Source organism: Onychomys torridus, chromosome 6 (genome assembly GCF_903995425.1).
Source record: "Onychomys torridus chromosome 6, mOncTor1.1, whole genome shotgun sequence".
Lineage (NCBI taxonomy): Eukaryota > Metazoa > Chordata > Mammalia > Rodentia > Cricetidae > Onychomys > Onychomys torridus.
The window spans coordinates 41,369,095-41,382,782 of record NC_050448.1 but is presented as its reverse complement, the minus strand read 5'-3'; the positions used below and the strand labels follow the sequence as shown (position 1 = coordinate 41,382,782).

The following is a 13,688-nucleotide window of genomic DNA, read 5'->3' as shown; positions in this document are numbered from 1 at the left end:
TGTTTCAAAAAGACATTGCATAAAATTACTTTTAGTCCACTAGTCACTCTCTGGCTCTCTACCTGGCTTATTTAGTTCCTCCTCATAGAATACTGTGAAGGAACAGTCGCCTATGGAGATAAAATGTAGAAGAACCACTAAACTATCTACATCTTCCTAGACTCTATTTCTCAAGTCTTGATTAGGGATGCAGGACAGAAACCTCCAAAATATCCTGGACTCTACTCTCTCCACATCCCTGAATGGCTAGCATACAGGACGCACTTCCTATATGTGAAGCATTCTACTCATCACTTCCTGTGAATTAATTTGTGTAATGTTCATGTTTTCAAATGGCAAGTCTAACACCCAGAGAAGTGAAGCTTATAGAGACTGTGACTCCACTGGGTTCGAAGCCAGGTGTACATGACTGGGCAGCAGAACTTCAGTACAAGCATCCACAGAACCACAAGTTTTACCTTGGAAGTGTCTCTGCATCCCTCAGTCCCTTGTCTGCCACTTCCTGCGTGAGCACTCAAGTTCAGGTCCTCTTTTCCTTGCACATACGATTTAAAAACGCCTCCTGTTCGCTTTCCCTGGCACCTCACTCACCTTCTTTCAATCTGCCTTTCACAGCCTCCTCGGGTATCTTCCTAGACTTAAGTAGCAAAGTGGAGAGGATCTGGAACCTAAAGCAAGTTTAGAGTGCAATCCCGCCTTCCTATGTCACTTGGGCAAGTCGATTGAGCTCCTCAGACCTTGATGTTAATTATTTCACTATCTTCTTGGTTATCCTAAATTAAATTTCACCTGTAAAGAGCCAGGTACTGTATCTGCACAGTAGATGTTCTCCATATCTTCATTCTCTTCTCCTTCATAGAGGTAGAAATATAAATCAGAATTTCCTCCTTGCCTACAAGGTATAAAACTGAAAAGCTCACCTTGGTGTTCAGGGCTATCAGCCCTGAATGTAACCTCTGTCAGCTCAGTTTCTTCTACTCATGGCCCTGTGCTCCCACTGTTTATTATACCCCTAGAACACATTTTTCCCATTTTATCCCTATTAAATAATCCTTGTAAACCCCATTCAAAAACCTTTGTGTTAAAGCTGCTTCTCTAAATACTGTGTTAGTTCCTAACATGAAGAAATCCTTTTCCCCTCCATGTTTCCCTAGCACACTGTAGATTATGCCCAAATTAGAAGAGTGAAATGTTAGATGGGTTTACCGCAGGGTGGCAAGAAATAGATAGAGTGACAAGTTCCACTACGCCTTGGAGTAGCAGAAGCTGAGAAGAAAGGGCATGACACAGGTGATCTTGGACTTGGATTTGACTGGATTTGCACTTACTTGTGCTACCTCCCACAGCTCAATTACATTCTCTGTAAGTGTTGGATAATTAGGGCCTTCATTTTATCAGACTAGCATGAATAGCAAGTGTGAAACTAAAAGCACCCACCAGGAAGTGTGGCTTGAATTCAGCAGGACCAGTAAGTATTTGTCATAGTAAATATAAGTCTTTATGGTTACACTTTCACCCATGAAAAAGCCTGGGATAAGGAGATGGCTCAGTGGTTAAAATTCTTTCTGTGCAAGCCTGAAACCTGAGTATGGAGACCCAGCACCCACACAAAAAGCTGTACACAATGGCATTTGTCATGCCCAGTGTTCTGAGGTATGATTCCTGTGGCCAGCCAATGTAGCCAAAATAGTGAAGCTTCAATCCTGTCTCAAAAAAAAAAAAAAAAAAGAAAAAAGAAAAAAATGGAAAAGTGATTGAGAAAGGTCTACCCACCTCCAGCCTGCACATGTACGCACATAGGCAAATGAACCTGCCTATGACACACACACACACACACACACACACACACACACACACACACACATCAAATTAAAAGAAAAAGAAATGACATAAGGCACAGGCTGGAGGTTTGGACTTTGCCACAAATTTTTTCATATAAAAGTCTTTTATGAAAGGTCTTTATTTTCCTAACTTTTTCCTTTTTTTTTTTTTTTTGTTTTGGTCAGCTCTTGTGTGTCATCATACTTCGGTTCACTAATTATACAAAAAGGACATGGTGGACAAAGGATTTAAGGAGCTGAACATGTGAAGATATGTAACTGTTAGGATGACTGAATTTTCCAAAAGCAAATTTTAAAGATTTTACTTCCCTCATGATTTTCTTTTTCCTTTCGGTTTTTGCTTCCTTCCTGGTGTGTCTCTTCCCCAACTGCTCTAATTCCTGCTCAACTTACATCCCTAAATGTATATACTGTTAAAGGCCAAAAGTCACTGAAGGGTCATCAGAATGAGATTTTTTTTTAAGTATTAAATTTGCCAGTCACTTTGAATATTCATGGGGTAGTGATACATTCCAGCCTCCAATTCAGAGACTGTGGCCTCAGGTAAAGTGATGAGCCTTCCTGCTGTAACATGCCTTGCTTAAGCTGAATAATTCAGACAAGCAACAGAAAGTTCACCTTGTTAGGATAATCATCTAGAGACACTCTTTTTATATTATAATTTCACCCCGAATTCACCTAGCAGCTTACTGTGCAAAAATAAAAGGCATTCAGTATACCCAAGGTCATCAAGTTTGAATCAATTATCACGGAAGATTATTTGTGCTAATGTGTTTACATAGCAGGCTCTCTTCTCCTGAAGTATTTGTGAGGTTCAGAAATGCTTTTCATTTCTAAATTAAAAAAATAAAATAAAACACCCAGACACCCACATTCCCAAGTATACTGCAGTAATGGGCTATCATTATTCCCAGGCAAATGCTAATTCGTTAACTTTAAAATGGAAAGAAAGCACAAACTATGAAATGAATAGTCCCAGGTTATTTAAATAGATTACTCTGATCATGCAATAAAGTTAATGGCTAATTAAGTCCCATACATTTTAGTTTTATCAAAGAAAATGCTGAAAGGATCTTCCCAAGCATGTACAACTGACACCTCTTACACAATTCTGTCAAAACACAAAAATACATACTGGAAAATAATACTATTTTGCTTTTAAAATGTAAGTACCCCCACATTTCGTAATTGCTCCTGCTATTCTGTGGCTGTTTTGAGCCAGGGTCTTGCTTTGTTACCCAGACTGGTCTCATAGTCATGACCTTCCTTCCTCTACCTTCTGAGTGCTGAGATTACAGATTTGTGTCACCAGGCCATCACTAATTTTGAAGTAGTATCTTCACCAGATACTGTACCTGATTTCTTGACTGTCCATGAACATCTAGAATGAATTACTATAGCTTTAATGTTTGGAAATTTACCACACTAGCATGTTTCCCTATTTTCTTGCATACTTGCAAGCGTATAAAATGCTCACATCACAAAGGATAATTTCATTTGGATTTTCATTTTAAAGATGTATTATTAAATCAATAAATATAAGAAAATAATCAGATTGGTAAACATTTTCCCCAAACAAATATTACCTTTCTTGTCTTCTGTTTGTCTTTGCTGTTTTTCATTATAGCGGTGTTGTCTTATCAGGTTTAACAATAGAGCTCATAGTAAACCTTTATTTGAAGGTTTTAAAGGATTTATATGTCTGAACATTTGGTCTGATGTATGTCTGTGCTCTGTGTACATGCCTGGTGCCCATCATTGGAGGCCAGAGGATGACATCAGATCAGATACCCTGGAACTGGAGTTATGGATAGTTAAGGGCCACTATGCAGATGTTGGGAACCAAACCTGGGTCCTCTGTAAAAACAGCAAGTGCTCTTAACCACTGAGCCATTTCTCCAGACTCTGGAATGGGAGCTTTTAAAAAACATGTTTTGATTGGCAACAGCTACCTGGTTCTTAGTTTAACTTAGAATTTATCCATCTTACTGGATTCTGTTGTTAGTTCTGTCTTAAATTTTTTCCTCTAGGATTTCTAGGTAGAAAACACTTGCATCCATCAGCTGTTTGTTCTTGTCTCTTCCTGCTTAGTGGTTATACTTCTTATTTCTCTGGATCACCACCTTTAGAGCAGTACTGAATCATCAATGCCAGAGATTCCCACCATCTTTGAAGATGTAGTTCTCCTTTGGGAATGTTCTGGAGTCTCTCTTTCCCTTGCTTGAACCTAGGCTAAGTGTTCTATCTCCATGAAAGTCCTGAGTCACACGGGCTATAATTGCATTGGAGATTGAGTAGCTCTGTGGTTTGTGAGGTCTTAAAGTATGAGAACATTTTTGCTCCATTGTTGGGGACCAGCCAGCCTACCCTTCACTCATAGTCATGACTCAGTTAGTCCTTGTTCTCTATTCTGTCAATAGTGGTAGAAGATTCTTGTAATTTTACTGAATCTGTCAGTTCCTCTCTTGTTTCTCTTTCAATATCATAGTTCTTTGTTCAAGGTTCAATTTTCTTTAGCTTGGAAAGCTTTTCTCTAACTTAAACAATACACAAGTCCTTTCTAAAGGGAACAAATGATTCTTTCAATGATGCCAGATTTGTTATGATTTTACTTAAAGGAGTACAAATAAGGTATAGCAAACTCAAAGTTGACCTATACCTGTAAACCTAGCCCAAGGGAGGCATGGGCAGGAAGGTATGCTGCCAAAGTAAGGTTGATTTTTAAACCATATCTATAAAATATACACAAAATATACTACCTTAGTTATCTTTAAATGATGTCTGTTCCGCAATATTCATATACTTAGTATATGATAATTCTATTTTTTTTTATTTTTAGAGAAATTGTTCTGTTTTCCATGGCACCTGCATTGTTTTACTTTAACAATAGGTTTCCATTTTCAATGCATCCTCCTCAATAATGTGCTCTTCTGTACTTTCATAGGAGCCCCCCAATGAGTATGGAGTGGAACTCATTGGAGTTTGATTTGTGGTCCTGTATGAGTGATGCTGAGCATCTTGGCATGTGTGTTCTGGTCACCTATGAATCTTTTTTTTTTTTTTTTGAGAAATCCTATCCAGGTTCTTTGCACATTACTCAGGTTGGTTTTTGTTCTTATCTCTGCTTTTGCTCCTGTAGCTCTCAAATATAGACTACCCATTAAAATGGGCATCTTTGAAAAGAAATTTTTAATTACCCAGTACTTTGTGTGCTATTTCAGAAAAAAAAATCAGTCTTCATATTTAGCCAGACTCTAGCAATATGTAATTCTCAAATGCTAGTTTGAATGAGTTATCCTCTGCTAACTCAGTAACAAATGTTCATTTGGTGGTGATGCTCATGTGGGGAAGCTATAGACATCTGCAGTATGTGGACCTATCAGAGCAAATGAAGAAAAGCTCCCAATCTCATTCACTTTACCCATTTTTGAAGATTTATTTTTATTTAGTGCGGATGAGTGTTTTCCTGCACGTATACATACATACCACATGTATATCACTGGTGCCTGTGAAGGCCAGAAGAGGTGTTAGAGTCCCTGGAACTGCAGTTACAGGTATTTTTGAACTTCCACATGCTAGGAGCCAAACCTGGGTCCTCTTCAAGAGCAGCAAGTGTTCTTAATCTCTTCAACTTTTATGTATTGATTTTGGAGGTTGGGTGGCATACACTTACGGCATGGCTTGTGTATGGAAGTCAGAGGATAACTTACAGGAGGATTATGTTTTTTCCTTCTACTACTTTGGTACCAGAGACCAAACACGGGTCACCAGGCCTGCATGGCTAATGCCTTTACCTGCTGAGCTATTGGTCCCTCATCTGCATTATATGAACTGCTATCAGTGCTAGCATTCACACAATTCATTGTCACCTTAGATAGGCATGCCTATACCTATTTGATCTGTTTGTTAACTCAGTTTTCTCATGACCTTTTTTGTTGTTGTTGTTTTATACTAGTGTACTACACAGCATTTTGTTTGTACACGTAAAATGTCAAAGAAAAAAAACTTAGATCTGATTTATCGAAATTATAAGGTAGAGCATTTTTCTTATAACAAATCATAATGTAAAGGAATTCAGCTTTCAGAAAGAAGAAAGAAAGCCATGTTTACAACTCACATTCAGACAGACAAAATTCAGAATGTTTTGTGTGTGTGCCTCTGGTATGCCTATGTGTCTGCATCCTTATGCATATGAGGGTACACTCACACTCGCAGGTGTGTGGAGGCCAGAGATGGACGTCGAGATGTCTTCCTCAATTGCTTTCCATATTTATTGCTTGAGACACGGTCTTTCACTTAGGCTCACCATTTTGGTTCCATTCCAGTGAGCCCCAGGAATCCTCCTGTCTCTGTCCCCCCAAAGCTGAGGAAACAGATGTATGTCACCACACATGGCTTTTTACTTGAGTTCTGGGGGTCAGAAGTCAATTCTTCATTACTTACACAACAAACTTGACCGCTAAACCATCTCCCCAGCCCTGACAGTCAGATTTCCTCACTGTGTAATGCTTTAGCCAATTTTGTATTAAAAATTCATAAATCTCTGTCTTTGATAAGAAAAACATTTTTTTCAGGATAAGAAGATTTTAGAGTGAACTATAAAAAGTTTTTATTATTTATTTACTTACTATTTTTAAAACCTAATTCTTTTTTTCCTCCTTTTTTATTTATTATATTTGTGTTTTAATTTTACACATCAGCCATGGGTTCCCCTGTCCTCCCCCGTCCTGCCCCTGCCCCCACCTTCCCCCCAGTCCCTCCCCTCCATTCCTATCTCCTCCAGGGCCAAGACTCCCCTGGGGATTCAGTTCAACCTGGTGGAGAGATGGCTCAGAGATTAAGAACACTGGCTGTTCTTTCAGAGGTCCTGAGTTCCCACATGGTGGCTCACAACCATCTGTAATGAGTTGTGGTGCTGCTTTCTGGCCTGCAGACAGAACACTGTATATATAATAAATAAATAAATCTTTAAAAAATAAATAATCATAATTCTTTATTGATTCTTTGGAAATTTCATATCATGCACCCCAATCCCTCTATATCCTCCTCTTACCCCTACAACATTCTCCCAGAGAACTCCCCCCCAAAAATCAATTAAAAACAAAACAAGACACACACACAAAACCACCTCTCTTCCCTGTCCTTCCAACACCTCTTCACTCATCCTAGTGGCATTGGGTGCTTCAGAGTGTCAACTTTTTGTTCCATCAGCCCCACCCACATAAAATGTTCATTGCAATGAGTCATTGGTCTGGTTCAGGTTCTCTGACATACCATCATCCTAGACCCTCACCAAAACTCCTCTCAGACATCCTGCAAGTGCCTCAAGTCATAGAGGTCCTGTGGTTAATGTTCTGGAGGGCTACTCTCTTCATGTTCTCCAACAGGTCATAGATGTGGTAGATGTTAGGGTAGGCCAATGGAAGGCCCAGGATGTGAGGCTATGTGGTAGCTGAGTTGATTGGTCCTGGCTACTGGAACCACAAGTTGTGTCCTAGATCCTGGGCATCCATATGACCTTTGGTGTCACCATGGGCCACAGACATCAATACATACCCTGGCTATGGTAGGACCATGGACCTAGACATAGTCCTTGGCAGCAGCCTGGGCCTGAATATCACCATGGGCCCAGGTGGCAGTGTAGGCCACCTAGACTGGCATTACTCCATAGCAGTGTGGCCCTCAGAAACCGATATGGTCCCAGGCAATGGAACAGACCCCCAGCGTCAACACTGCCCTTCATGGTGCCAGAAGCCATGGATATCAATGTAGATCCTGACTTAGATAGTGCCACAGACCAAGACATTGCCCTCAGCAGCAGCCCTGGCCTGGACGACACCTTGGCCCCAGGTGGCAGTGCAAGCCATCCAGACCAATGTGGCCACAGAGGCGGCACAGTTCTTGGGCACCAGCATGGCCACAGGTTATGGCCTAGACCCTGGGCATCCAGGTCTTTGGTGGCACCACAGGCCACAGATAATAACATAGACCCTAGCCATGGGAGAACCACAGACCCAGACATGCCCTCATCAGCAGCCCGAGGTCGGATGTCACCATGGTCTCAGGTAGCAGCTCGGGTCACTTAGGAGCCCCAACCCTGAGCATCCACACAGCCCCCAGTGATAACAGGCACCATGGACATCAATACACACCCTGGCTATAGTAGGGCCACAGACCTAGACATGGCCTTTGGCAGCAGTTTGGACTTGTCAATACCATGGTTATTGATGGCAGTGCAGTCCACCCAGATCATCATGGCCCAGGCCATGGCATGCCCCTTAGTTGCCACCATGGCCACAGTTGGTGACCCAGAACCCAGGCATCAATGTGGATAGGATGATTTAACTCATGATTTTCCAAGATAAAAAAAATTGCAAGGCTTGATAACAAGGATGATAGCACTAATGCTGATGTCACTGCAAAGAGTGGATGCAACTTAGTTTTGGTGTGATACAAGAAACTTTCTTTGTTATCATCTGGCAAACAATGTTTATATGAAAAGCTAGTCTGGTTTAATCTCATGATATTTTACATTAGAAAAAAAGAAAGCATTTTAAATAAATAAATATGTTCTTAACTTTTAAGACTAATCTGAAATTCCATCCCTACATAAACTAACCCCATCAGAAGTAGTTACTTCTTGAACCCTAGAGCACTTGGTTCCCATGTCAATTACAATATTTAGAATGAAATATTCATTTCTTTGCTTCTTTCTAGCTTAAACACTTTAAAGATCTTGTACTGAAGAGAGGAGAGCTGTACTCTCAATGTCAGCTCCATTCTTGTACAGAGTGTACACTTACCAAATGTTTATTGAATAGGTAGATAAATAAAAGCTGTTTTCCCTTTGCCAAAAATTGCCACTATTAAAACAACATTTTAATAGACCCAAATTATGTCCTGCTTCCTTTTCTGCTTTGACCAACAGCATACATGTAGAGTTGAGGAAGTTCTTTGCCTCCGTAGATAGCTAAACTCTATAGTGCAACTTTTCAAGATCCTTGGCCCACTAGAGTGCAGAGCCCTGAAGTTAGCATCCCAGGTCCCCTTATGCAGAAACAGAATTCAAGATCTCTCCAAAAGGAGTAACTTAGATATGTCTCACATAGCCCAGGCTTTATTTTTCATGATCCTTAAATTCAAGGAAAAATGGAGTATAAAATAACTCCAATGTCAGGGGCTTTGGGGCCTACCACTTACTGAACTACAGGCAACTAACAGATGTGGAAGAGGCATTGTATACAGTTGTGTACCCACTGAATGAATAGTTCCAAACCCACAGTCACACAGATGGCCGTCAACTCTGCAGGACACAAAACTAAAAGTCATGAATATGGGAAAGAGATTTGTGCAGAATAAAAGAGACTAGCAAAGTTGGGAAGGAACAAAGAGAGAGGGGAAAGTAACATGCATTATACATGTGTATGAAATTGTTAAAGAACAAAATGTATTAATTAAAAATAAACTAAAAATAAGAACCCACTTCCCATAAAGTTTATGGTTCATTCTCATTAAAAATTCTCTAACTATGGGCTAGAGAGATAGCTCATTTGTTAGGAACACTTGCTGTTCTTACAGAGGAGTAGGGTACAGTTCCTAGCACCCACAAAGCTCATATCAGGTATAATGATGGTTCTAGAGGATCTGATACCCTTTTCTGGCCTCTTTAGATACCAGACATTCATATGATGTACATACTCATGTGCAAGCAAACACTCATAAGATTAAAAAATGAATATTAAAAAAACACTGAAAAATACTAAGCTATTTGAAATATTTTGCTGAAATTTTTTCTCTGAATAGAAGAGAATCTATATTGTTCTCCAAGAGTGGGAATCCAGTCCTGGTCTTCCTCTACTTATTCTTGTTGGGACTGGATGCCAAATGTCCAGGCCTCATTCCCTCATAACAATTTTCTTGTAAATGAAAAGTTCCCTGGGATGTGAGACTTTCAATGCTAAAACTGAGATGAGCTCAGGAAAACTAGGAAGTTTGATCATCTTGAACTAGTAAAGCACATATAGGCAAACCCAGTAACCCAGCAAGTTAACTCGACGTTTTTCAGTCATAGGTGAATGTATAAAAGTATCTGTCAAGTTACCCCTCCTCTTCTTGTTTTATGGACTAGGACATGTTTTAATTAGAGCAGTGCATTTCAAACTTTACCATACAGTAGATTCAACATGGGCCTTATTAAGTGAGTTTTCCCTTGGTTAGCTCCAGGGTAGAGTTACAAGTTTCCAGATAATGCTGATGGGATCTGTTGCAGAGAACTCCGAGTATTTATATATTGCCATGTCCTTTCATCACTAACATGTAAGCAGAAAAGGGATTGGTAGAAAGTATGAAAGCGCAATAAGCATTAGAGACTTTTATGAGAATCAGTTTTATTTTCTTTTTTATTTCTTAAGTATCTCTCAATGCTGCTTCATAAAAAGAGGTCTAAACTTTGGGGAGGCTTTTTCCAGCGCCATGGAGTTCTCTATAATTGGGTTTACCTTAATGACTGTCTTCTCGATGGAAAAGTAAAGCAACTGGTGACATTTGGTTCCTCTTAGGAACTAACAGCTGAAATATCCTCTACACTTAATTTGCATCATAGCTTTACAAACACCATTTTCTCTCTTAGGTACATTAATGAGAAGAAACACTGCATGCTGATAACAATCTACATTTCCTATGATCTATGTGTGCTTATAAATGTACCTGAATATGTAGCAGAAATATAAAAGCAATTCCACATTGTAAATATGCATTTAATTTATGCCCAAATCCTACACTTGGAAAGGAACATCTATCTTATTGCTTCCTATCAGTATACTCCTTTCTCTTTCAAATCTGGAAATATCTCTTGCCTTCTCTTAAGTTCATGCACTCCTTTAGGTATATGTGACCTAGGAGAAACTGAGCTACAGAAGAATCTCATTATCTGTAAGTAGTTTCGGGGGAAATGGATCCAAAGTAGAAAGCTTACCATTCTGTTGTGCAAAATGAATTTCTATGTGTCAATTTCAATAATATGACCATTTTGTTTCTGTCCCCAGCGTTCCAGTGGGCTGGCTATTCCTTTATGCGCATTCCAGGGAACCGTGTCTCTCCAAGCACCTACGGGGAAAACCCTCTCTCTTTCTACTTACGAGGTCAGTGCAGAAGGGCAAAAGATAACCCCTGCCTCTAAGAAAATAGAAGTCTATCGATCAAAAAGTGTTGGCCATGAACCAAACTCAGAGGAGTCTCCCTCTACATTTGCGGACACCAGCGTGAAAATACACTTGGAGGTTCTTGAAATTTGTGACAATGATGAGGCTTTGGACACTGTGTCAATTATCAGCAACATCAGCCAGTCCTCCACCAAAGTCAGGTCTCCTTCTTTGCGCTACTCGAGAAAGGAAAACAGATTCGTCTCATGCGATTTAGGAGAAACTGCCTCATACTCCCTCTTCTTACCCACAAGCGATCCGGATGGTGATATCAACATCTCCATCCCAGACACTGTGGAGGCACACAGACAGAACAGTAAGCGGCAGCATCAGGACAGAGAAGGCTACCAGGAAGAGATCCAGTTGTTAAACAAAGCCTACAAGAAAAGGGAAGCAGAAAGTGAGGGTAGTTAGGGAGTGCTGGGTCTAACGGGGCCAGAACAGCTCTGCAACGTCGGACTGCAAAACTTGCTCTAGTGCTAAGACTCATTTCCCTCTTCTTCTAATAATAGGCTTACATAAGCTTTCCTGGTTATTATTTTTTCAGTGACTTGCCATAATGCATACATAAAGTGCATTTCATATACTACTTAAAGATCATACACTGTGGTGATTGAACAACTTTGTGTCTGGTTTCTAAAACCTTTCTAAACCAAATCTTGACCTCGTTTGCTAGTATTTTTGTCTATGTATGAAAAGAACAAGCTGTTTTCATGCATGAGTTTCTGCACACATGCTGCTTTTTACTGCAAGAGGGAAAAGAGATGTTGTGGAAATGGGGGAAAAATTGCACCAAAACTCTGAGTTGTGTTCAAATACATATTTGCCTAGTCCAGCCAAACAAGCTTATTTCAGTTACTGCTTTAGCCTTTCAGTGGTCTAGGAAGTACGTTTTTGTGCAATAAGACAAATTAGATTCTAACATGGAAACTTAGAAATACCTATAGCCCTAGTCTACTGTTATTTCATTTGTTGTTATAAAACTCAAGTAGTTTAGTGAGTGGTTCCGTTTGTCTCTCTTGAATATATCTTCCCCTTTCCAGTGTGTCAAGTTCACTCTTAAATATTCGGTATATTGCAAGTGGAATTAGAAGTAATCTTTACTCAAACATCTCTGGAAAAAACTTGTTAGGTTTCTCTCCCTCTAACAGATACCTGAGATATGCTTTATTTGGACTCATGTGATGTAGAATTTTAATTGAAAATGTGTTACATTTGTTTGTGCTGTGGAACATTTGTTTAATGATGCAAGGATGTGTTGCATTCTTTTCTGTTGCATTTGTTTTACTCTGTGAAGCTGTGCTACTCTGTCTGTCTAAAACACCTGATTGGTCTAATAAAGAGCTGAATAGTCAATAGCAAGGCAGGAGAAGGGATAAGCAGGGCTGGCAGGCAGAGTGAATAAATAGGAGAAACCTGAGAAGAGAAGTTCAAGGAGCAAGAAAAGAAGGAGAAAGAGAGGAGGACTCCAGGCACCAGCCACCCAGCTACACAGCAAGTCACAGAGTAAGAAGTAAAAAATGGTAGATAGCCAGCCTGCTCTACAGAGCTAGTTCCAGGACAGTTAGGGCTGTTACATAGAGAAATCCTGTCTTGAAACAAGCAAACAAACAAGTGAAACAGAAAGAGAAAAAAGGTATATAGAAAGATACAAGCTGAAAGGCCAAAGATAGATGGGATAATTTAAGAAAGTTGGCTAAAAACAAGCCAAGCTAAGGTCAGGCATTTACATTTAATAATAAATCTCCATGTGTGATTACTTAAGAGCTGGGTGGCAAGCCCCCCAAAGAGTAAAAAGAGAAACAAACAAACAAACAAAAAACCCAACAATCCTTATTTGTCTACTCTGTTGCTTCTGTGGCTATGGCAAGGTGGCACATGGCAGAATGAGTACAGGGCAAACAAAACTTCTCATCTTATGCGAGCAAATGAAAGGGGTCATGGTGTTCCGTAACCTCTTCTAGAACGTGTGCCCATGGCCCAAAGACATCCCAGTAGGCCCACCTCCATGTTTCCCTATCCTAAAAGTACTTTCCTGGGGAACTATGACTCATGACATTAACCTGCAGGGTCCAAATTATAGCAAGCTATAACCATATCACCATCTCATAACTACTCTGTTTCTTTAAATGGAGACTGAGAGATAATCCTGTCACATTAAGTCCTGAGAGGTACACCACACTAGGGTAACAAGCTTCTGACTAAAGAAGAAAACTACTGAGTCTAACAAAAGAAGTCTATTTCTGTGCTGAAGGTTTCTAAGATTTGCTTTGCATTCTTGAAGTCTAAAAAATGTACTTCAAATATTATTTCTAGAATTAAGAACCTTAAGATTTCTTCCCTAAAGACAATGTATTATCTCAAACAATGAACCAATTCAATATGTATTTCATTAAATGATTGTAATGAATACATGACAAGATTAATTTTTCAAATACTTTATCAGCACACCAATATTTCAAAAACTCTGATCTTTTAAAATTATTTTATTCTAATCTTTCTATAAACATACCAAATATGTTGTTGCCTAGATATTTACCTACAAAAGTCATTGTTGTTTTGTGTATTCTTAGACTGTGTGTACCTGTATTGCAGGCATATATGTTATTTACAGATTAAATTAATTATATTTAGAACAGTTTGTTTT

The 13,688-nt window shown here is 39.5% G+C and overlaps 1 protein-coding gene across 1 annotated transcript in view; it reads left to right on the top strand.

Annotated features, from left to right (window-relative positions):
- Gpr149 (G protein-coupled receptor 149) overlaps positions 1 to 12,276 on the top strand; it is a 64,285-nt gene extending 52,009 nt beyond the window's left edge. The window contains exon 4 of the mRNA XM_036190564.1: positions 10,886 to 12,276. Within this exon, the coding sequence (XP_036046457.1) occupies positions 10,886 to 11,455 (570 nt within the window). The 3' untranslated portion in view covers positions 11,456 to 12,276. The remainder of the gene's footprint in view (positions 1 to 10,885) is intronic.
- The last annotated feature ends 1,412 nt before the right edge of the window (positions 12,277 to 13,688 follow it).